General features: G+C 45.9%; 1 protein-coding gene across 5 annotated transcripts in view; it reads left to right on the top strand.

Annotated features, from left to right (window-relative positions):
- The window catches only part of PARP6 (poly(ADP-ribose) polymerase family member 6), a 56712-nt gene that overhangs the window by 17921 nt on the left and 13440 nt on the right, over positions 1–25351 (top strand). For 3 of the 5 annotated variants that reach the window (XR_014162705.1, XM_081887683.1, XM_081887682.1), the window contains exons 3-15: positions 1279–1356; positions 1974–2068; positions 5702–5762; positions 7714–7804; positions 11531–11597; positions 12290–12439; positions 13314–13491; positions 16502–16555; positions 19101–19196; positions 20889–20981; positions 22470–22595; positions 22898–22963; positions 25008–25075. Coding sequence is in view for 4 of the 5 variants with exons in the window: in XM_081887683.1 (XP_081743809.1) it covers positions 1279–1356; positions 1974–2068; positions 5702–5762; positions 7714–7804; positions 11531–11597; positions 12290–12439; positions 13314–13491; positions 16502–16555; positions 19101–19196; positions 20889–20981; positions 22470–22595; positions 22898–22963; positions 25008–25075 (1223 nt within the window). In the remaining variant the exon portion in view is untranslated. The remainder of the gene's footprint in view (positions 1–1278; positions 1357–1973; positions 2069–5701; positions 5763–7713; positions 7805–11530; positions 11598–12289; positions 12440–13313; positions 13492–16501; positions 16556–19100; positions 19197–20888; positions 20982–22469; positions 22596–22897; positions 22964–25007; positions 25076–25351) is intronic. The other 2 variants (XM_081887685.1, XM_081887684.1) reach the window with 1 other exon arrangement.

Here is a 25351-nt window from a genome sequence, read left to right as displayed (position 1 = left end):
AAGAGACAATGGGAAGATTTACCATTTCCTTCGACCTTGCAGAGAAATATTTGAGGTCATTTTCGGAGAGAGAAAATGGTTTCAGGGCTTTTCTGTGGGTTTCAGACATGTGGTTTACATATTTGTTTGCTTGGTACATTTATTTTATATATATAAGACCTTAAAATTCTTATAATGTGTATGAATTCTTGGCTTTCCATTTGCCACCACAGCAGTCAGTCAACATGTCACAGCCCTTGAGCATCCTGGGATATTTTTGAGATCCGCCCTTAGAGTTTTCCTCCCCTAAAGGTGTTTTGCATTTCTGCAACCTATGGGTTCCATCTAACCTGCTGCTTCCTCCCTCTTGGGAGTGGGCAGTGCAATTTTGGCTATGCAAGAACTGCCATTCACCACCCGAACGCTGGAAAGATGATCATATCGTATATGCCATCAACGTGCTGCCAGCACTTTGAACAGTAATCAGAAGGAGACAGGTCCCTGCCTTAAGGAGCTCACAGTGTAAAGTTCAACAGAAGCAACATGAGAGAGGAGAGGAACACAGAGTTGAAAGCAAACAGGAGGAAATAAATGCCACTCCATTCATAAAGACACATCCTCAGGATCATTTAACATGGCTTCATCTTCATGTATGAGGAACGGAAAATTATTATTATTATTTGTAGTGGTTCTAGGGGGTTTCTCGTGCGTAAGTTGTCGCCACTCCTGGCTAGGTTACATGGTTGAACCCTTTCTGTCTGGACAGCCTCTCACCCGTGGCTGTCTCAATCGCTGGCAGAATCCGTCAGTGGGCGTTTCTTGAACTTCTTCCAGCAAAGAAGTTCTTTGACGCCAAGTCTCTTCCTACTCTCCCTGCGCGGAAGTCTTCTGCGCAGGGAGGGTGTGGGCAGTGGAGTACCTGTGCTCTCCCCGCTGGTCTCCGGCGAGGAGTCCTGGAGCCTCCTCTCTGATTCCCCCATCTGCCCCCCTTCTCCACTGGTGTTACACTGATTTCCTTCCCCAGCAGATGGGCTGCCTCTCTCCCTACTGGGACCCTCTCCGGCATCCCTCTGGAGCCTTCCCTCCGCCTCTGGCTCCGATGGCAGTTTCCTGACATCATCATCATCATCATCATCATCATCATCATCATCATTATTTTAGAAAAAGGAAGCTTAAAAGAATCCTGGAATATTGGGTGAAGCATCAGATGTGATTCAAAATGTGCCATTGTGAAAACATTATATTTGCAGAATCCTCACTCTTTCTCATCTTCTCATCTGGCACTTTTCTTGGCTTTAGGACATCAAAGGTCAGTACTGGACTGATGATGATTCTGATGGAGAAAATGAGTCGGAGGAGTTCTTGTACGGAGTACAGGTGAGGCTCCCGGTGCTCGTGGAAGGGAAATGTGGGCAGGAGTGAACGGCTGTAGGATTCTGTACAATTTCCTGTGGAGCTTCAGAGCAAGCAACAAGGATGTGCAGGCCTCCTTTCATGGGTCCATACTGCTGGGCACTTGCCAAAGCCCACAATCCTGCAGGCAGCCACATATGAGATCTGGCCGAGACCCTCAATTTTGCTCATAGAGTTATAGAACTGTCAAATTGGGAGGGTTTCCATCTAGTCCAACCCCCTGCAACCCCTGACCCATGGCCACCCAACCTCTGCATAAAAACTTCCAAGGGTCTGCCACATTCCTAGGCACTAACTTTTAGTCAGAAACCCATTTCTTGCCATTCGAATCCATTGGTTTGGGTCCTGGAGAAGCAGAAAGCTCTTCCATTTTCCATGCGGCAGCCCTTTGGATATTTGGAGATGGCGAGCGTATCACCTCTCAAGGTCTTCTCTTCTCCAGGCTAAACCCGACTCCTTCAGGCTCCTCCAGGTTAAACCCGACTCCTTCGACCATTCCTCATCAGGTTTGGTTTCTCAGAGGATTTCATGCTGTCATTCGCTGTCTCTGAATATATACCCCCTGTGCTGGTTTTCTGCAGGGGACCTGTGCGGCGGACCTGTACCGCCATCCGCAGTTGGATGCTGACATCGAGGCCGTGAAGGAACTGTACAGTGAGAATTCTGTGTCTGTCCGGTGAGTTCTGTGGTCCAGGTTGGCACTAACTCAGGACTCCAAAGTTGGACCTGTCTTGCTATGAGGGTCTCATCAGGGACCTGATGTCAGGGACTAGGCAGAGGAGGAATGGTGGAGACCATCTCCCCAGCCTGACCTTTCAGAGGAGAAGAAGACAGTTCAGAATTACAACAGGGGTTTGAGGGAGGTCACAGCTCAGAGGAAGGTGAGGAGAAAAGTTGGGAAATAATGGGAGAGGAGGAGCAGGCAGAGTCAGAGCAGCTGGCTGACACTTTATTCCAGACCCTCCATCTGCCAGAACCCAGCGAGCCTTAAAAGTAGGAGAGCAAAGGGCTTGGAGACAGATAGCCCTAAGCGGCAACCGTAGAGGGGGTGGTGCTGTTGACGAATGAGGAAGTGGAAGAGACGGGGGGGTGGAGATTCACTCGGGACAACACCATCATCCAAGAGGCTGCTCTGTCTCATGAGACCAGGGCGTTGCAGGACCTGATTTCTTTCCGCAGGGCCTGTAAGACAGAGTTGTTCCGCCTGGCCTTTGGCATGGAATCAATTTAATTCCCTCCCCCTCTTTCTTTTTTCCTTTCTCCTTCTGTGATGGAACTCCTATTTGAGGACTTCCCTGGTTTTTTTCTGGCCCATGTAGGACCAGTCTGGATAGTTGGCCTTGGTGAAGACTTGACGTTTTCATCCCCAAAAAAGTTTTTGATTTGAGTTTCCACTGAAATGAGGCTGTATTTTAATGATGTTTTAACATTTTAATGTTGTATTTTAATCTTGTTTTTAAGTTGTATTTCAATCAATTGTTTTTATATCAGGTGTTAGCCGCCCTGAGCCCGGTCTTGGCTGGGAAGGGCGGGGTATAAATAAAATTTATTATTATTATTCCCAAACCTCTCTCTGTGAATATTGAACAAAAAGCAGATGGTAAGGACTTTCCCTTGTCTTATCCGTTCCTGGCAATCTGCCTTGGTTGGTTCCTCTGCTGCCTGACACCTGTGTTCAAATCTTTAAGTGTATGCAATAAAAGTAAGACACTGGAAATAATACTAGAAGCTGGAGAGGTGACCTGAGCCCCTTGGAGATCATCAGTTCTCGATTCCTTAGGGTAGGGAAATGCATTCATAGGGCTATATCCAGTACTGTCTGTCCACTGTTCCTGTCTTTCCACCAAGTATACAGAGCCTTCTAGAATGGGAAATAGTTCTCAAGACTCAGGTGTTTCTGAGGACAGGGACAAGGGGTGGCAGGAAAGTGGGAGGGAAGCATATATGCAGATAGGTATTTCTTCACCAAAATGGTAACCTCTTCTGCCACGCCGGCTGCAGCTAGCCACTGCCTTTGTTGAATTGCACAGAAAACTAACCTTTGCCTAACAGGATAGGATACCATACTTGCTGTTCAATGGAATTATTTCCGATTACTCTGATAGGAAAGAAGCGCTGCCTTCTCCATGGACTTATAGTTAACAATGAAAGAGCAATGCAATCTTATTTAAGGGCTTTGCTCTGTTCTTTCAAAGATCCCTTTACGTGTGTGTGTGTGTGTGTGTGTGTGTGTGTGTGTGTGTGTTTTATTTCATGTATTTTAATAGCAAACTTACAGGAACAGCACAGAAGACAGACAACATTAAAAACATGTACTTGCATGTAGGACAACTTAGTTAGAAAAGTATAGTGAATGGATGGAATCTACTGTATGATAAAAATGTTACAGACACCATATAAAAGGTAAAGGTAAAGGTACCCCTGCCCGTACGGGCCAGTCTTGACAGACTCTGGGGTTGTGCGCCCATCTCACTTAAGAGGCCATGGGCCAGCGCTGTCCGGAGACACTTCCGGGTCACGTGGCCAGCGTGACATCGCTGCTCTGGCTGCTCTGTGTGTTTGTGAGCTGATCATGGCTTGGGGCAAGTTACCTCTTCTCCAGTTTTCTGAAGCAGAAGCACTCATTAGCAATAGCATCGTCAACAAACCTGTGCCCAGGGAGATAAACCAGAGATGATTTTCAGCTGGTGCATTGAAGCCAAGCAGGGCAATGCACATACTAGCGACTGAGAGTGGAGTCCAATGACAATAGAGGGACTGTGTAGGTCTTGTGCATACAGGTTGGTGCTTTAGGCTGGACAGTAATGGGAAGAAATATCCCTAGAAGCAAAGATGCTGAATGGGCAGATGCAAAAAAAACAAGCCTTCACCCTTAATAGTTCAGGGTTTGTTTGTTTTTTTCTTTTAAAGAATTTTTATCTCAATCCTCAGCCAAAAAACACTCCTGAAGTGGCACTTAAAAAGGAACTTAAAAAGGCAGTTCCTTACCCCAGGCATACAGTCTAAAAAGACATGATGCAAAAGGAAAATGAGAGGACATAAGCACACTCTGGGGTGAAGCAGATCAAGGACAGGAGGCACAAAAAATTGTTGATTTCTCACCAATGGAGTAGTTCTGCCCCTCCCCCCCTCCTGTATTGCAACCAGATGTAATGACTGCTGCCAGGTGACAGATGTGTAGCAGGAGCACAGCAGGCGTGGCTTGCATGCCACGTGGCACCTGCAGAAATTCCCTCCTCTGTGCAACTATGAAAGGCGCAAGGTCCTTCTGCACAACTATGGACTTTAGGATCTGAGTCCATGGATGGATCTTGATGAGCAAAGAGGTTTTTTTTAAACTCAATTCCAGTCCTGGAGTTGTAGACTTGGGGTTGGGCTGGAGGTCCCTTCCAGATTCTTTCTGGCCCTATGATTCTTTATTGTAAAGAATCTACCAAACTGGTTTAACCAACAGGAACATGGGAAGGTACCTTATCCTGTGTTAGACTACCCGGTTTAAGCTGAAACCTCCATCTATGCACAACCTGTATCTTTGTAGACAAATGCAAATACCGCAATAGCTGCCTGACTCCAGTAGACTTCATTCAAAGGGAACCAAACACTGCACCCCCAAGATCCTTGCTATTAAGGGATTGGGAGTCTGTGTAACACTGAGATGGTTTTTAATAGTCAGGAAAACAGCCTGAGCCATGGCAAGGGTCCCATGGAGCCACATGGTGGAATGTAAGTGCAAAAAACAGCAGTGCTTGCATTGACACTTAGAGTAAAAAAGGTGACCATTAGGTCCAGTTGTGTCCGACTCTGGGGTTGCGGCGCTCATCCCACTTTATTGGCTGAGGGAGCCAGCATACAGCTTCCGGGTCATGTGGCCAGCATGACTAAGCCGCTTCTGGCCAACCAGAGCAGCGCACGGAAACACTGTTTACCTTCCTGCCGGAGTGGTACCTATTTATCTACTTGCACTTTGACGTGCTTTTGAACTGCTAGGTTGGCAGGAGCAGGGACCAAGCAATGGCAGCTCACCCCGTTGCGGGGATTCGAACCGCCGACCTTCTGATCAGCAAGTCCTAGGCTCTGTGGTTTAACCCACAGCGCCACCCTGACACCTAGAGTAGCTGGCACACATTTAACTCCAGGTTTGGATTAAGAAGGGCAGGGGGGCAGAAAGCTCTGCAGATCAACAGAGGGGCAGCTTCTTCCTGTTACTTTCCGTGCCATCAGCTAGCTCCATGTGCCCTAGCCTTTTGCTTTCTCCCTCCTGCTTTTTCTCACACTGGTCTTTCCCTAATGCTCCTGCTTTCCTCCTCAGCGAATATGGGACCATTGACGACGTGGATATTGACCTGCATATAAACATCGGCTTTCTAGATGTAAGTTTCGGGACACAGTCGTATGGGGGGGGGCAGAAAGAGGCTACACACATGCTTAAATGCACTCCCCACTTTCCAGATATCTGCAGACCCAAGAAGCTTGAAAGATTCCCCCAACTCTGACACTGTCAGGAAGAACAAAATAAAAACATTCCTTCCAGTAGCACCTTAAAGACCAACTAAGTTAGTTCTTGGTATGAGCTTTTGTGTGCATGCACACTTCTTCAGATACACCAAGTGTGCATGCACACGAAAGCTCATACCAAGAACTAACTTAGTTGGTCTTTAAGGTGCTACTGGAAGGATTTTTTAAATTTTGTTTTGACTATGGCAGACCAACACGGCTACCTATCTGTAACTGTCAGGAAGGTTGATTCCTCCTGGATTAGCAACATTAAATTCTCACACTTGGCCTTTGCATTTTTTATGGTGCAATGGGTTGGACAGCTAGAGTTCAGACTTGGAGTCGATCCATTGACACCTAGACTGTTGATGCATGTTTTAATCTGTTTATTGCTGATTCTGTTCTTTTTAAAAAAGTGCTTTAAAGAGTTGCTTTCACTGATGATTTTATTGTTTTATCCTCTTTGTAAATCGCACTGAGGTTTTGTTTCTGTTTTAGTTTTACAATCAAGTAGCATATAATTTATTTATTTTTTTGGGGGGGGGGAGGAAAGAATAGTCCTTCTGGATCAAGCCAGTGGCCCATCTAGTCCAGCATCCTATTCTCACGGTGGCCAACCAGGTGCCTGTGGGAAACCCACAAAGAAAGCAGGGTTCAAACACAAGAGCAGTTTCTCCTAATGGGGTTTCCAGTATTGAGAAGCATGGCTGCCTGCAGCTATGGAGGCAGAGCAGAGACATCAGAACACCTACCTCTGGGAAGCCCACAAAGAAAGGCTTAAAAGCAATGATCCTTATAGTTTCTCCTTGGCATCCAGTACCCATATACAGTGGTACCTCGGGTTACATACGCTTCAGGTTACAGACACTTCAGGTTACAGACTCCGCTAACCTAGAAATAGTGCTTCAGGTTAAGAACTTTGCTTCAGGATGAGAACAGAAAACGTGCTCCGACGGCACGGCAGCAGTGGGAGGCCCCATTAGCTAAAGTGGTGCTTCAGGTTAAGAACAGTTTCAGGTTAAGAACGGACCTCCAGAACAAATTAAGTACTTAACCCGAGGTACCACTGTAATGCATGAATCTGGCAACTAATGATAGCCTTATTCCTTTGTCTAATTCCCAATTAAAGCGATCTAAAACAGCAGCCATCCCTGCAGTGGTGAAGCTACCTGCTCTGGCACTGGGAGTGGCGTACATCCGGGGGCATGGCTGGCACGCATCCCAGGGGGCATGGCGCACGTCCCAGGGGGCGTGGCGTGCTGCCCGCAGGGGGTGTGGCGCGTGTCAAGGGGTGTGCGTCAAGCTGCGTGCGTCCCGGGGTGTGTGCATTGACTGCCAAGCATCCTAGGGGCTGGGATGTGGGCGGCTGCAATTGCACCGGGGTGGACCCCCCCACCTTCGTCCACCAGTGCATGCCTGTCCCAGTGAATTCCATAGATCAGGCACCCCCAAACTCGGCCCTCCAGATGTTTTTGGACTACAACTCCCATTATCTCTAGCTAACAGGACCAGTGGTCCGGGATGATGGGAGTTGTATTCCCAAAACATCTGGAGGGCCAAGTTTGGGGATGCCTGCCACAGGTCAACTGTGTACCATGTGGAGAACTACTTCCTTGTTCTGTCTGTTCCAAATCTCCAGCAAAAAAACTTCACTGGAGAGCCCTGAATATTAGGAATATGAGAAAGGGAGAAAAATGTCTCCCGATCCAGTGCCATGATCCACTGCAGTCTTTTGCTTCCTTGTATTTTCCACTTTGAGCCCTTGGTCCTTCCCCTCTTTTATAGTCACAGCCCTGACTAATGAGGATGCTCTGCTTCTCATTGCAGGAAGAGGTGGCAACAGCCTGGAAGGTCCTTCGGACCGAGCCCATTGTCCTCCGACTGCGGTTCTCTCTTTCCCAGTACCTGGATGGCCCCGGTGAGTATCACATTTGCCTGTAAACAAGGAAGAACATAAGAATAGCCCTGCAGGGTCAGTCTAAAGGTTCACCTAGTCCAACGTCCTGTTTTCACAATGGCCAACCAGAGGACCATGGGACGCCCACAAGCAAAACCTGAGCACAATGCTACCGTCCCCACCAGTGATTGCTGGCAACTAGTATTCAGAGACATCCTTTCTCCAGCACTACTAGCCATTGTGGCTAGTAGCCTCCGGTAGCTTTATCCTCCATGAAAGTGTTTAATCTCCTTTTAAAGCCATCCAAGTTAGTGGCTGTCATTAGCTCTTGTAGGAGCAAATTCCATACTGAATGAATTTTATTATGACGGTCACACACCAGTTCCGGCTCACTTACAATATCAGAAAAATCATAAAACACAACAGGAATACATTGAATTGAAATTGGGTTTAACAGAGACAATTCAGATATAACAGCAGTTAAAAATATACATCAAGTCTTGATCTCTAAAATATAACCTAAAATTGTCATTTAAAACCTTAATCATTTTGGTAGTAGAAGACGAAGAAGAAGAAGAGTTTGGACTTGATATCCTGCCTTTCACTCCCCTTAAGGAGTCTCAAAGCGGCTAACAATCTCCTTTTCCTTCCTCCCCCACAACAAACACTCTGTGAGGTGATTGGGGCTGAGAGACTTCAAAGAAGTGTGACTGGCCCAAGGTCACCCAGCAGCTGCATGTGGAGGAGCAGAGACCCGAACCCGGTTCCCCAGATTATGAGACTACCACTCTTAACCACTACACCACACAGCTTGTTCCCTAGGTTTTATGGCAGTCACACAGAATTTGGCCACCCTTAGCGTAATCTATTGATCCTTGTCCTCTACCAGGAGTTTTAGACATTGGAGTTTGGACCCATTTGGAGATTTTTGAATAACAGGAGTGATAAATACCGAGCGTATATCCCTGTAGAAACGGCAGTGTAACAAGACAGGAGAGACAGTTTCTACCTCCATCAAACTGCAAGGGCCGACTCGTTCCAGTTATGGTTTACCCTTGATTCTGACCTGCAGTAAGGCAGATGGCAGCACGTTGAATCTAGCAAGGGTAAATGACCATCTGTATTTGGGTATTTCTAATTTTGACAAATAATTTGCTGGGGTAAATCCTCTCCCATTATCTTTTATTGCTGGGTGTTTATTCATCTCACTCACTCATTCATCTCGGCATTGCAGTGCCACATCCCAAATTCGTTGGCGGATTATTGCTCTAGCTTTCTCATAACCTACAGCTATCAGGACCAAGCCTCTTAGCTTTTCGTGCAGTATAGCTTTCCATTTGGATTGGTAGGAGGTTAAGGGGTGATATGATAGCCATGTTCAAATATATAAAAGGATGTCACATAGAGGAGGGAGAAAGGTTGTTTTCTGCTGCTCCAGAGAAGCGGACACGGAGCAATGGATCCAAACTACAAGAAAGAAGATTCCACCTAAACATTAGGAAGAACTTCCTGACAGTAAGAGCTGTTCGACAGTGGAATTTGCTGCCAAGGAGTGTGGTGGAGTCTCCTTCTTTGGAGGTCTTTAAGCAGAGGCTTGACAACCATATGTCAGGAGTGCTCTGATGGTGTTTCCTGCTTGGCAGGGGGTTGGACTCGATGGCCTTTGTGGTCTCTTCCAACTCTATGATTCTATGATTCTATGAATCCAGTAGGGTTAAGATAAATTTTAACCAATAATGGATTTTCAGAATCCATATCCAAGCACTAACAGGGATTTGTCTGACCTCCAGGCAGACAGCTATGTTTGACACACAAGAAGGGATCCCTAGCAGGCAGCAATAGAACTTAGTTTGGAATGATTCCAAGGGAGCAAGTTTTGAGAAGCTGCAGATCTGAGAGCCATATGTCAGTTGTGTTAATATTTTTGCAGCAAAGACCTGGGAGGCTGCCGGAATATATTGGCCCCCTTTTCCATAGAAAAACCTTATAATAACTTTGGTAGATCTTTGGGCATTTGCAATAGTATTTTTAACCTGATAATACCACAAGCCCTTTTCCTGGAAGGATATACCCAGGTATTTAAAAGATGATACCTGTTCAATAGGTTGATTCTCCATTTGTGTCTCATTCTTTTTTTAGAGAACACCATAATCCTGGATTTGCTATACTTAATTGTTAATTGTTCAGTATTACAATAAACCGTGAGAGATCTTAGAAGTTTTCTTAGGCCTACACAGGAGAAGGAAATTAGAACTGCGTCATCCGCATATAAGAGAACTGGGAGGAGTGTACCAGCCAATTTAGGGGGGTGGGCATTTTCTCTCTCCATGTTTCCTACTAAGGAGTTAATATAGAAGTTGTAAATTCCATAGTGTTAACTATGCACCGTACAAAGAAGTACTTGCTACTGAAGGGAGATGGAAGGATACAGTTTGTACTGCTAGACTGATAAAGTTGACCAGGGCCGGCCCACCCACAAGATGAGGTGAAGCATCATTGACATTGAATTCTGGCTGCCGAAATACCAACGGATCAGAAAAGACTGTTTACGTATGTGACCACTGCTGCTTGGATGTTACCAGCCCAGAGATGGAAAGAAGAAGAAGAAGAGTTTGGATTTGATATCCCGCCTTTCACTCCCTTTAAGGAGTCTCAAAGCGGCTAACATTCTCCTTTTCCTTCCTCCCCCACAACAAACACTCTGTGAGGTGATTGGGGCTGAGAGACTTCAGAGAAGTGTGACTAGCCCAAGGTCACCCAGCAGCTGCATGTGGAGGAGCTGGGAAGCGAACCCGGTTCCCCAGATTACGTGACTACCGCTCTTAACCACTACACCACACTGGCTCTGGAAAGAAGACATAGTCCCTACCAGAGGATAATGGCAGATTAAACTGATGGATTATGCCAAAATGGCAAAAATGACCGGAAGAATAAGAAACCAGGAAGACCAAAAATTTTATAAGGATTGAGGAAAATGTATAATTTACCTTAAAAGTCATTGTAAACAATTTAAATTATTAGGAGGATTGGAATGATACTTAAGGTTGTAATGGAGATACTACTACTACTACTACTACTACTACTACTACTACTACTAATTTATTATTCATACCCCACCCATCTGGCTGTGCCTCCCCAGCCACTCTGGGCGGCTTCCATAAAAACCAAAAATACAGTAAAATATCACACGTTAAAAACTTCCCTGAACAGGGCTGCCTTAAGATGTCTTCTGAATGTCAGGTAGTTGTTTATCGCTTTGACATCTGCTGGAAGGGCGTAATAGATGTAATAGATTTGGATTAACGGAGAAGATTCAAGAGGAAAAAAGTTAGCACAAGGACCCACAAAGTGGAGGAGGGAAGTCCAGGGGAATTTATGGAATTCTCTTTTTATTTTGGTTGTTTGACAATTGTTTGTAAAAAAAAAATTTTAAGACATTGATTTCTGGTGAGATCTCATGAGGTCTTATCAGTATCACATAAGATCTTGCTGAAATCTCGTCGGAACCTGCCTCTGCGCAACCTAGGTAAGGGGTGCTTCAGCAGTGGCGGTTTGGTGGCAGCAGAGTTGGGCAGCACTTCCCATTTCATCTCAAGTGGTGAAATGTGATGCACCACCCCTGTAGCTCATTTATTGTGATGCCTTACTATGGCGTCTAGCGCTGAAGCTGGTCCAGTCTTTCAGAAGTCTCTCTCCCAGCTAGACGTTACCTTCTTCCCTTGACTCTTAACTCTTCTTGTTCTTCAGAACCGTCCATTGAAGTTTTCCAGCCATCCAATAAGGAAGGGTTTGGACTGGGCCTACAGCTGAAGAAGTGAGTAAGGCCTTTTTAAGCTGAGTCATGAAGCACAAGGTGTTGCTCTGGAGCAAGGGTTGTCTAGTCCAAGGGGCCACATTCCAGTGGTTGGTGGGGTAAGAAGGGACAATGGGCGTGACTCTCTGCCCTTCTACAGTAGGTTATACTGCATGTATATTCCTATATATAAGTCTTACATAATTCAGAGGGTTCTAGACACAAACTCACCTCTCTTCAACCATATCTGCACTTTACCTTAAAAGCAGTACAGTATTGTATTGTGTGCTTTGGGGTTCAGTGATGGGGATAAAACACTTCCAAGATCTTTTCTTGGACTCCTTTCTACCTGTCCCATTGATGGGAAGCTGTGAATGAGGCCAGCTGCTTCAGCACCATGGAGAGCTCCCAGTGAGCATCTTACTCCAACAAGGGTTGGAGATTAAAGGAGGCCTTTTGAGGCTCTGTCTCCAGTCCACCTCTCCGGTCCAGGAGAAGGCACTCATAAGAGTCCCAGCTCTGGCTCCAGAGGCCCCAAAATTGTAGGAGCAAGTTCATTGGGCCTCTGATCACTAGCTTCAGTCTCAGAGCCAGGGACCTGGTCCAGCTTTTCAGCCTCTGACCTATTTAGCCACTGACTTCTTGTTGTGGTCACTACCAGTTTCTGGGTTCATGATACTGATGCTGTCAATCACCGTTTCTCTTCCCAATAGGATCCTGGGAATGTTCACATCCCAGCAATGGAAACACCTCAGCAACGACTTCCTCAAGACCCAGCAGGAGAAGCGGCACAGCTGGTTCAAGGCCAGTGGCACCATCAAGAAATTCCGTGCCGGTCTCAGCATCTTCTCGCCCATTCCCAAGTATGGCTCCACTTTTCCGCTGTCTCCTCCCAAGAGTGGCTTGGGGTCTTTCTTTTAATTTATTTATTTGCAATCATTTTTATGCTGCACTTCAGCTGAAAAGGGCTCCCACAGCAGCTCTCCCATATCAGAGAGAAAACAGTCCCTTCCCTCAGGCTCACGGCTCTTAAGAGACATGACACAAAAGGGAAAGGTATGAGGAAGGAGGAGGAAAAAAGCAAGCTCAGGCATGAATTCGTAGCGGCAGAGCTTTTGTAGTGAGCAGCAGGAATGGGTCTTTTTTAAAGATATGAGCCAAAAGTTGTCTGTTCTTGCAGCAGAGCCAGTGGAGAGACCCTGCAAGCCCCATCTTTCTCCCTGTCCCACAGGAATGGCTGCTGCAGATGACAATTGAAGGACGAGCCTGGTGGAGCAGTTCTTCCTCATAATTCCTTTCCTTTGTGATTCTCTCTGAGGGATGAAGAGAGCAAGCAAGCTCTCCAGTTTGGGGTGCACATACATGGGAAGCCCAGCCCAAACATTAGCCCAGAGAAGGTCTTGAAAAGTTGTGCAACCCTCCTTTCCAAAGTCCAGATGGGAGACCCCTCCTTGTCAGCAAAGGGCAAATGGGGCTCTGCCCCACCAGCCTCAATCTGCCCCCAGCCAGCCTCTGCCTGTCTTCTCACAAGCAACCCAAGGGGCTGGTATTGTCTGTCGGCTTCTTCCTCCTTTGTGTCAGGGCTGCCCTTGTACACCCAGAATGAGTTGGCTGAGCCTGTCATTGGCTCTGGCGCCCCCTCCTGTTGGGCTCCCTACTTTCTATCCTACCCGTCCCAATGGGTGCCAGTCGCCACTGCTCCTCCGATTGTGAGGGCCGATCTCTCTGTGTCTCCAGGTCTCCCAGCTTCCCTGTCATCCAGGACTCCATGCTGAAGGGCAAACTCAGCGTCCCAGAGCTGCGCGTCAATCGCCTCATGAACCGCTCCATCTCCTGCACCATGAAGAACCCTAAGGTGGAAGTGTTTGGCTACCCTCCCAGCACCCAGGCAGGTGTCGCCCCATTCAACATTCTGGTGGGTTTCTTCTCTGGCCGTGTCCCTTGGGGCTGGCTATGGGTTTTCTCTTGGAGGGCTCTTGATAATGTTTTCCTCCTCCTAGTACTTAGCAGTTGGAGGTGAGATAAATGACGAGGAGATCATGCAATGCTGGAATCTAACTTCTCCAATCAGGGAGAATCACATATGTAGATTCTTTTCCACATTAAAAAAATTGCCTGCACCCAACATTCTTTGTCTGCTATAACAAGAATCCTTGTGCTAATGGATGGCAGAGTTTAAAGGTTGGGCTGCAAAAGAATCCTGTGCAACAGTTGTGCTGACAATGACTTTAACTTGGTGCTACATTGAATGCAACCCAAAACCCCTGAACCGCAAAGTTCCCTGCAAGTAGAAAATGAGCATCTCAAGGAGCATCTTGGGGTTTAACCTTTCTCCTTGACTTTCTAGCTTTCTTTGTGCAGAGAGCTTGGGGTTTTTTTGTTTTTGCTTTTCCATGGGAGTAACATTCAAATATGACCTGTCACCTCCCGTTTGAAAGAGAATGATTTGGTAGTTGTTGCACCCACGTGATGCTGCTGAATTTATAGCTTGGCTGCAACCTACAAGGGTATATTTGGATTGCTTTTCATCTATTGCTCATTGGAGACATTTGGTCTCTGTTGGCAACTGAGTGCAGCAAAGGAAAGGAGGCCCTTTGTTCTAGAGTCCAGGCCAAAAATAGCCTCCCTTCTCTTTATTCTTCCAAAACAAGTGGGCAGTGCCTCTTTTTTCTTGTCCTTACATCTCAGATATGCAGGAGGTTGCCTGCCTTGGGAAAAGCTACAGCGAATGTCATTGGAGCAGCAGCTGCTGCCTTGTTATGCAAGAATGGAAAGTCAGTCCATCTTGCCTAGTACTGTCTGCTCTGATTATCAGGGCAATGGCAAAGTTTCATAACATGGTGTGCTGGCTTCTGAGTTCCAGAGAATTCTTCATCAGGCTAGATGTTAAAAATGCTGGTGGTATTGGTGGTGGTAGGTGGCCTGGAGGAGAGAGAGAAAAGGCTGTTGGTGTTTGCCAAGCCATCCATGTGGATTGAATATGGGAGAAGGCAGCAGACATTCAAAAGAGGTGTTTTTTTCAGGTAGAACTTGCACCCCAGCCTCCTGGGAAGCAGCAGCACATAATGGCTGTATCCCCATCTCTTCAAATAAAACCACCACAGGAATATAGGAATCTACCTTAACTTTGATTCAGATTATTGGTTCAATTAACTCAGTATTGTCTACACTGACTGGCAGCAGCACTCCAGAGTTTCAGACCAAAGGTCTCTCACAGCCCGACCTGGAGATATTGGGGTTGGATCCGAGACCTTCTTCTTTCAAAGCAGATGCTCTTCTAGGGCTGTGCACCCCCCCAAAAAATCCAATCCAATCCAGGGCCCAACCCTGCACTTTGAATTAGCCTCAATACAACCTGGGCAAAGCTGCAGCTGACCTGAGCTGACCCTGCCCAGGCCCTGCCTCAGTGTCGAATTAGGGTTTAGCCTTCGGACTGAATCTTCTGCTCACCAGCTGATGACTGCAGCATTTGGTCTTGCTGAGTGTTGCTTTGCCAGAGAATTCCCTGTGGGGAAGGTGCTGCAAAGACGGCCTGCCTCTCCTGCTGTCCAGCCACCCCGCCTTTTGACAGCCCTTGGTCGCTCCAGGTGCGTCAACCTGATCTGGGGACATCTCAACCCAATCTGGCTAAAGCCCAGATCAGCCCAAATTGGGCTGATTCATTTTGGGATCTGGGCTGCAGCCGGATCCAGTGCACAGCCCTAAGCTCTACCACTGAGCCATGGTCCTTTTAACCATTCTGCCTCCACCTATAAGTGACATGCAGATGTTTCTTTGCTAGGCTCAGAAAAGGAACGAAGAGAAGCTAAGCTAGTCCTTATGTAAACAGATGCAGAGATTAAAGTTGTCCGATCTTAAAAACAAAACAAAAAAGTCGAATAGAAGCCAAATTGGGTAGCTATACCTAATAGTTGGAGGAAGCATTCCCACAGAGAACACTCTAAATGTGATTTGAAAAAAAATACCAAATTTAGCCATAAAAAAGCAGAATCCTAAATTGGATGAAGTTGACATGACACCTCTTGAAGATGGGATTTTATACTCTGGATGTTGGTGCAGCTAGGTTACTTTAGGCCAGTGTTTCCTAAACTTGGGTCTCCAGCTGTTTTTGGACTACAGTTCCCACCATCCCAGACCATTGGTCCTTCTAGCTAGGGATGATGGGAGTTGTAGTCTAAAAACAGCTGGAGACCCAAGTTTGGGAAGCACTGCAAGGACTAAGGACTGGCAACCCTCAAGATGTTGCTGGGCTGCAACTCCCATCATCCCTGATCTTTGGCCTTGCTGTCTGGGGCTGATGAGAACTGGAGTGCAACATGTGGAAAACCACAGGCTTTTCTGAGCTGGAGAGGGCACACCTGTACCTCTCAGAGGTTTGGTATTTGGTTGCATCGCCAGCTGAGCTTGCCAGCATCTCTGGAACCCATCATGTTTAGAGTGCTCCACACGAGAAGTTGCAGGTTGGCTTTGAGATTCAGTTCTGTAGCCTGGCTGTTGCTTGCAAGGTTTCTCAGCCTCAACTCCCTTGCAGTAACAGGCTCTTTTCTTCATGATCCTGTGGAAAGAATCAGCAAGCTTCCATGGTCCCAGCAAGTTTGCAAGTGCCCAGATGTTGGGCTCCCAACTCCCACCTACCCAAGCCAGAATGGCCAGTAGCCTGGGATTTGTAGTTCAGCAATACCTGAAGAGCCACAGGTTCCCTATCGCTGACCTAGAGAGACTGCAGCCTCTTCTCATATGCCAAGGTCCCAACCGGAATAGGAATTCCAGAGGGTCTGGCTTAGAGACACCCTTCTAGAATATCTTTACATGTAATTGGTGGCCGGCAGATACGTGCTTGATGAAGTTAATGTGTCCTATTGGTGATGAATGAACAGGTGCAGAGTAATGTGGCCGGGCTCTTTCTTTGTCTGCTCACTTTGCAGGTTGGTGGCCACTGCAAAAACATTCCTACCTTGGAGTATGGGTTCCTCGTGCAGGTATGTAACCCTTGTTCTGTGTTTTCCGATTCAGCACATCTGAGAGCCAAAGTGGATCTGCAGGGCTTCTGTCACTTTGGAGATCTGGAGAAGGGAGTTTGATGAAGCACAGACACACATTGTGGAATCTTTTCCTTTGGGCAGGGTTCTGAGGAGGCTTATTTGAGATAAAGGCCACAGCTGCACCATACACTTAAAGCAGTATCATACCGTTTTAAATAGTCATGGCTTCCCTCAAAGAATACTGGGAGCTGCAGTTTGTTGAAGGAGGTGAGAAGTGTTAGTTCCCTGGGATGAGGCATTGATTGTTAAACTGATCTGGGAATTGCGAAGCAACCATTGCAAAGTGCACCACGGCTGTCATTATTATCTTTATTTGACAACATTAATGCAGGCAGCAAAACTAAGGAACTTCTTATCCTTTCACTAACGGCCGTGTGGGTTTGAACTGCTCAAAGATGGAAAACCTTAGACACTTTGGGACTTTCGTTATAGTATCAGATGTATGGAACCTGACCATTTCTGAAAGAAAGAAAGCAAAGGATACATAATTTGAGAGTTATACGAGGCCAAGAATGACCACAGGCTTTTTATGCAACTTGGTGGATATTAATGGTGCCACTTTGCAGCGCCAGATTTCAGCATTATCTATGGAAATCTGGAATTGTATTCTGACTTCAGATATAGTGACAGATATATTTACAGAGATACTTTCCTGCACCTCACATATATCACTTATGATTTTGTTCTTGTATTCTTCTTAATGTGGAATACGTCTCATGAGATTTAACATTATCTCCTTGGGCTATTGTTACATTTCTGCATTTCTTTTATGTTTGCATTTATGTAATAAAAATGCAATAGCATATTCTGAGCCATGGCTGTTCCCCAAGAGAGACCTGGGGGGCTGTGGTTGGCCCAAGGCTCGAGATCTCCCACCCTTCCCTTCAGCACAGCTCCATCAATGGCCCATGTAGCTGAGTCTTGTTTAATTTGACTGGCAGCGGTGCTTGGACAGCTGTCTTTGTGTGATGGCCTGGGACTTGGGCTCAGACTCAGAGCCAGAGGAGTCTCAGTCCGCACCGGATCCTTTGCCTCAGGTGGCATCTGAACCGAGTCTGGGGCCTGATTCTGAAGAGCCCCAGTCTGCACAGGTTCCCCTGCAACAAGCACCAGCTGGGCCAAGTCAGGGGCCTGAGCCTGCCCTGGCTCCAGGTGTGGGGATGACCTCGTTGCCTTCAGTTGGGCCATCACTTACAGCTGCTCCACAACCAGTTGGGTCAGGAGAGGCTGAGGCAGCCTCTGGGTCTAGTAACCCACCGACGTCTCCTGAGCTGCAGAGACTCAGGTCTGAGAGAAGGAGAGACCTGAGTACTCACAGGAGGAGTGCTTCCCTTCGGGCAAGACAGGGAGGTGAGTCACCGGGGGATCAGGACCGGCCATTACCCCGACAGAGATAAAAGGCTGTTGGGCCCCGCCCTTGGTTGCGGGAGCAACATTGCTGCTTGCTGGAACCTGCCTGAGACCCTGTGCCTGACCTAGCCATGAGATCCAGTGGAGACTGGTCCATCGGGCAAATGGGGGCACTGCCCCACCAACCTCAGAAGGTTCCTCTCAGCAACCCCCACCTGCCTGCCTTCTTACTTACAAGTAATCCAGGAGGTAGTCCTGGCTGTCAGCTTCCTCCTTAGTTCCAGTGTTGCCCCTTGTAGAACTCAGCGGGGAGGAGGATGGGGACAAAACTAAAACAATTTCACTCTGCCTGCTGTTCCCACAATGCCACATGCCATCGAAATCCGGCTGCATTGACTGTTGGCTTGGCTTTCTGCCCCACCAACCCCAATGGGCACCAGCCACTATTGCTGAGATCCCTGAAGGGGAGATATGGGAGACTGTATCTTCCCGGGACTTTCTGCAGGCAAAGGGGTGGCCCATCCCGCTTTGCTGCCTAAGGCGAAGCGAGAAGATGCTGCCCCCCTTACCCTCCACTGATTGGGACCTCAAGGCAGTGGTAGCTTCTGAAGAGATCAGCAAGATCTCGCGAGAGTTCCACAAGATCTCATCGGAAGCTGCCGCTGTGAGACGCCAGTAACAGGGCAGGGGCAGGCCAGATGTCCACAAGGGCGTTTCCTCATGGAGGAGTGAACCAGCCCTGGCATGTACTGAGCTGTGGCCCCCATTTCGCAGAGTGAGTCCTTCTTTTGACCTGGAGGGGGCCCTGTGTCCTATTTTACAGAGGGCTGTCCAAAGACAGTCATTTATCTGAAGGGCTGACTGGTTCAAGTCCTGCGTAGTGAAGAAGAACCCTAAGAAGGCAGAAGTAGCACCTGGACTTAAAGCACTTGCTCACAGTCTTTTTTTGGTTCTATTTCTGTGTAGATTGATTTCTTTCTACATTTGCATCTGCCCACAGAAATTCATATGTGCAGATTTTATGCAAATTGGCCTCCACTTTGTGTGTGATGTGATAGAATCCCTCTGTGTTTGGCCATGTCGAAGTGTCCACCTTGTCTGATCTAGATGTGGTTTCCCCTATCTCATTCAGATCATGAAGTACGCTGAGCAGAGGATCCCTACCCTGAATGAGTACTGTGTTGTGTGTGACGAACAGCACGTCTTCCAGAATGGATCCATGCTGAAGGTACTACTCTCAGTCGGCAGGGCGTGAGACTCTTAAGTTCAGGGCTGTGGGTTCAAGACCCAGGTTGGGTAGAAGAGTCTTGAACTGCAGGGGGTTGGATTAGATTGCCCTGAAGGCCCCTTCCAACTCTATGATTCTCTCTCTCTTTCTCTCTGTCTGCCAGTATGAATGAATGTTTAAGTGTGTGTGTGTGTGTGTGTGTGTAATTGCTAAGAAATACTGATAAAACCAATAGACTTTAAAAACAGGTCCACATAATAAAATGATCGAAATAAAAATAAACTAGCAGCTTCATACCTGGAATTGCTCGGGAATTCTAAGGAAAAACAAAACAAAAAACAGTGATATTTCATTTTTAAAAAAATAATATTTATTGCTTTTAAAAGTTACAAAAAAGGAGAAGAAAGAAAAAGAAAGACAAAAAGGAAAGAAAAGAGAAGAGAAAAAACAAAAACAATACAATATAATTTATAAACAATACAAAACCCGACCTGAACCCATTAAACTAAACACATAAATGAGGCAAAACAAAACCAATTTAAAAACCTCCCTCCTTTTCCATACTCTATCCTTCATTCCCTTGTTTCCTCAACTTCCTCACACCTCCCTTTTTGTGTCCCACTTCTAGTACTTGTATCAGCAAATCCTTTCCATCTTTCTCTATTTTCTATCATATTATAAATAACATATTTTTTAACCTTATTTCCCGTTATGACTAAATTACTTATATATACTTAACTTCTTATAGCATTTCTGCTAAATCCATAAAGTATCATTCCACCATTTTTCTAACAATCATTGCTTTTACAATATTTCTGAATATACAATTTAAATTTTCCAATCTTCTTCCACCATCTCCTAAAAAACAACAACCAGTGATATTTCAAAACCAGTGGTTAAGTCAGTGCAGTTTTGAATGGAGCAACCCACCATCTTGATTCAAAAGGACATCCAATCACATCCAAACATAGACAAAAACCTCCTCCTTGATTTCTGGAGCCACTGGGTAAAATTAGGTTATGATATATTAAGAGCTATGCAAATGCATAGTGAACAAAAACTTTCCAAGATATATGGTAGAATCTACCCCTTTAAAACAGTTTTTGTGTATTTAACAATATTTACATAATGCTTAATTAAAATCCAAAAAACTCCCTAACCCTCTGACTTATTTCCATAACATATTATAAAATAGTCGGAAGAAAATATAAATCCAAACTGGGGGAAATATCATTGTGGGAAAGGTTTTCTTCACCGGTTATAAAATCCCTGAGCTCAAGAGTTGAAGAACTTTGTGGTCCTTTCGTTGGATTTCTTGGTGGGGGAGCTGAGTGGACGCTGGAAAAAATGGGGGGCGTTGTGTAGTCCTTGATTTGTTTTGATTAAAAAAAGAACAGAGGCTCTGGAGGTCATGTTAATGGAGCATGAGGCAGGGGCAGTCCTGCCATTGGGCAGAGCGAGGCAGCTCCCTGGATCAGGGACCTTCTGCATGCAGAGTTATGGTCTCTCCTGGCCATCGGTGGTGACCTCAAGGAAGTGTTATCTTGGCACGCACCTCTCTCTCTCTCTCTCTCTCTCTCTCTCTCTCTCTCTCTCTCTCTCTCTCTCTCTCTCACACACACACACACACACACACACACACACACACAAGTTCTGCGGCTTTTAAAATTTTTTATTTTTGCCTTTCTTCAGCCAGCTGTGTGCACACGGGAGCTGTGTGTCTTCTCTTTCTACACTCTGGGTGTGATGTCCGGTGCTGCGGAAGAGGTGGCCACAGGAGCAGAGGTACAGGGGCTAGGATGCTGAGCTGGAAGGGAGGACTGTCTGGGGCCAAAACTGGGAGCCAAACAATAATCGAGGGCTCGCCTGCAGCCAGGGCTGATTCTTGAAAGTTCTCTTTCTGTTGTTCTTCTGGTGTCACTCTTTCATCCATGCAAGTGTGACGGCAATAAAATTAATGGTGTCGTTGCAATCTATGGAAGCTGACTGAAGAAGCAAGGATTCTGGACTGTATAGAAATTTATTCATGTATGCGACTACAGCGGCAAGAATGTTACTTGCCCCAAAACGGAAAGAAGAAATCCCAGCGAAAGAAGAACGGATTTATGGAATATGCAGAAATGGTGAAACTTACCGGAAAAATAAGAAATCAAGATAACATTTTTTTTTTGTAAAAGAATGGAAATGGTTTATTGAATATTTACAAATAAATTTTAAACAGATAAGAACATTGGTGGGATTATTGCAATAACCTGCAGTTTTATAAGAGTATCTATTTAAAGTAGATGAATAAATGAGCAAATGAAGTTAATTTGGATATGCAGAAAATATTAAAAATAAATTTAAGGAACTGCAGAAAGAGGAGGAAGGAAGTAGAGTTTTGAAATGATTGTAAAATTATTGACATGTATAAAACATAATAATAATAATAATAATAATAATAATAATAATAATAATAATAATAGAAGCAGTAGCAACGATTGACTGGTCAGCTACAATGCTGTACATAAAAAGAGAGCTGGGGCATAGTGATTTGTATGTTGTTTTCATGAAGATACACCCTTTAAGGCATACTTTAAATTATGCACTTTATCCTAGTACAGTAGTACCTTGGTTTACGAACTTAATCCATTCTGGAACTCTGTTCTTAAACCAAAGCATTCTTAAACCAAGGCATGCTTTCCCATAGCAGCGGGGGACTCAATTTACAAATGGAACACACTCAACAGGAAGCAAAACATGTTCTTATTCCAAGGCAAAGTTCACAAACCAAAACACCTACTTCTGGGTTTGCAGCGTTCTTAATCCAAGTTGTTCATGCAGTAAACTAAGACATGTTCTTAAACCAAGGTACCACTGTAGATGTTTCTTATACACATTACCTGGTGGAAGAAGTGCATTACAGAAGCCTGAGAAGTGCAAATTTTGATGGACAGCTGTGCTTCAGTTCAAATATTGTTTTGAAAAGTGTGAACTGGATATATTTGCCTTTAAATGTGAATGGAATCAAAGCTCTCCTTTTTCACTATGGACGAGTATGCCTAGCCACTCATTGAGAAGGGTGGACAAGCTTTATTGGAACATCTCCCTGGGAATGCGGCCTCGGAAGCTATCCATCCCCACGTGGAAGCTTCTCAGCCCTGTTGGGTTGTAGGACTCCGGTTTATTTTCATGAAGATTAAACAATGCCCCGCTGCCTCTGTCTGGGCAAGTCAGGATGGAGATGAGATGAGGTGTTGGGATATGCCCTCTTCAGTTCCTTCTCTCTTTCAGGTAGTGGACCTGCTGGTGGCGATGTGCCGAGCTGCCTTGGAGTCTCCCCGCAAGAGCATCATATTTGAGCCTTACCCCTCTGTTGTGGACCCCAGTGACCCTAAGACCCTTGCCTTCAACCCCAAGGTTGGTGTAAGGTCGCAGGCCCAGGGCTGCGAGGGATTCTTAAGACTGGGGTGGGACCCATGATATATGGAGGCTGGCTCCATAGGGGAGCCTTGCAAGCAGAAAGCCTTACTCTCCAACAACTGGTGTCCAGAAACAATACTGTCTCTGGCTGAGAATAGTTAACTCTGGAGCATGCTTTGCATACGCTGAGACCTTCTCAACACTCAGGTCATGAGGTTTCCTGGTAGTGGGTCCAGGGAAATAGGGCAGAGCTATTTGTGTATCTGATGCATATTCTCTCTCTTTTTCCTGACACACAGAAAAAGAACTATGAGAGGCTTCAGAAGGCTCTGGACAGTGTCATGTCGATCCGTGAAATGACCCAAGTAGGTGCCCACAAATTTTCTCTCCCTCTTGCCCTTGAATGAATGAATCTTTATTTGCTTCAGCCATCGGCCATAGCAACAAAACAACAATACGATATACAAAGAATAGAAATAAAAAGTCAGTTATATAAAATACATTTCAAGGTTTTGAATCAATAGTCAAACAGGGGATCTTATTCTGTTTTCCCCAACTAAAAACCTTGCAACCTTTGCTGTCACCTGCTCATCTTCATCTGCCAAGAGAAAGGCAGCAGTTGGGCGACCCAGAATGGACAATAAAAGAGGGGTGATAATCTCATTCTTCAAGTCTTTATAAAGAGTGCAAGCCAAGAGGGCATGCACCACCGATTTGGTACTGCCATCTCCATAGGGACATGAGCATTTTTCGTGTGGAATCTGTTGGAATCATCCCTCAAGTGCAGCTGAGGGCAATACATTCAATCTTGCGAGAGTAAAAGTGCATCTATATTTTAGAATAGGACGCGGGTGGCACTGTGGGTTAAACCACAGAGCCTACGACTTGCTGATCAGAAGGTTGGCGGTTCGAATCCCCGCGACGGGGTGAGCTCCCATTGCTCGGTCCCTGCTCCTGCCAACCTAGCAGTTTGAAAGCATGTCAAAGTGCAAGTAGATAAATAGGTACCACTCCAGCGGGAAGGTAAACGGCGTTTCCGTGCACTGCTCTAGTTCGCCAGAAGCGGCTTAGTCATGCTGGCCACATGACCCGGAAGCTGTACACCGGCTCCCTCGGCCAATAAAGCGAAATGAGCGTCGCAACTCCAGAGTCAGTCATGACTTGACCTAGTGGTCAGGGGTCCCTTTACCTTTATATTTTAGAATTGCTAGGTTACGCAGATAGGGTGCCAGAGAGTCGAAATGGGAAGGTGGAAAATATACCATGGCAAAATTGTCATACCATGGCAAAATTTCCTTATGGTGGCCAAGTTGTTCTGACACTCGATATCATTTAGGCCTTTTTGTCATCTTGTCTGCTCCTCCCCTTTGTGTCTGAAGTGACTTAAGACCATCACTAGGCAGGGATGCTTGAATTACTGCCTGCCCCGATGTTTATCCCAAGAATGCCTAGAAAACTTGACACAAAACATAGAAATCTCTGCCCCAATCCTGCGTCTGAGTGTGTGAGGTTTTGTAATGGAGCGAAACAGCTTGTCTACTCAGAGTGAAGGCAAGAAACATCACTGTCACTCTGATTTGACTTTGTGATTTGTGCTCTGACTTGGCTGTGTGATCCCATGATGCTATCACACTAGCTGTGAACCTTGATTGGCTGGATCATGTAGCAAATGAGAATAAACAACAAAATGCTGCTGACAAAATGGTATTATGAAGGGAGATGGATGGGATGAACTGTCGAGAAAATGTAAGGTTTGGAGAAGCCTTTCAAGAGAAAAAGTTGGGTCCTGGAAAAATATCTGCTGACAGAATTTTTTGGTATATTTAAAGCAAGGCAAATGCATAAGAGAAACTGGGAGTTGGCAAAGACAAAGACAGAGAAAGTGTTTAAAAAACCAAACTTCTATGTTCCAGGAAACAAATTTAAAGCCACATCACCCTTCCTATCAGGGCCTTTTAATTCATCATTGTTGTGAATTCCTAGTTCTGGGCGAGATGTTCTGTTTGTGATTATAACCAGGGCTGGATTTAGGTTTGATGAGGCCGTAAGCTACTGAAGGTAATGGGGCCCTTTATATGTCCAGCTGTCCTTTGTCAACAACAAATTGCCGTTGTTTTTTTGTGTTGAATATATGCTGTATGGTAATTTATGGACCTAATAGGCATCTAAAGTCATTTGCACATAACAAATAGGAGCCCACACAACACTAAACACTGTTGCTGTATGTAGGTTTTATTTTATTTGTTTTTTATCTTATATTTTGGAAATGTACATCAATTTTTTTCCTTTTAAATTTTTTTGGGGCCCCCAAGAGAGTGGGGCCCTAAGCTATAGCTTGTTTAGCTTATACGTAAATCCGGCACTGATGATAACCCTGCTGCAACTGCTCCTGCTGCCCTTTCTCCACAGGGTTCCTACCTGGAGATCAAGAAACAAATGGACAAGTTGGACCCTCTGGCCCATCCTCTCCTGCAATGGTAAAGAAGCAGGAGACCTTGCGGACGGGCAGAGTGCAACTGGGGGGGGGGAGGCGGGAAGACAGACACAATCTAAGCGGGATCAAAGCAGGCCACAGTTTTATTGATCCCAGTGCCATAGGCTTGGCATAAGCAATGGGCATGTATCTACTACGGACTGCAGTGGAGAAGGCTGGACGGGTGATGCTTTTGTGCTCCCCCAGCAGACCAGGCTACCAAAGTCTTCTCTCTGGTCTGCCTCAGAAGCCCTGCCTCCTAGGAGCCCAGCAACAAAGC

This window comes from Podarcis melisellensis, assembly GCF_964234715.1.
Source record: "Podarcis melisellensis genome assembly, chromosome: 14".
Classification (NCBI taxonomy): Eukaryota; Metazoa; Chordata; class Lepidosauria; order Squamata; family Lacertidae; genus Podarcis; species Podarcis melisellensis.
The sequence above is the reverse complement of the archived record's forward strand: the minus strand, read 5'-3'. Positions and strand labels throughout refer to the sequence as shown.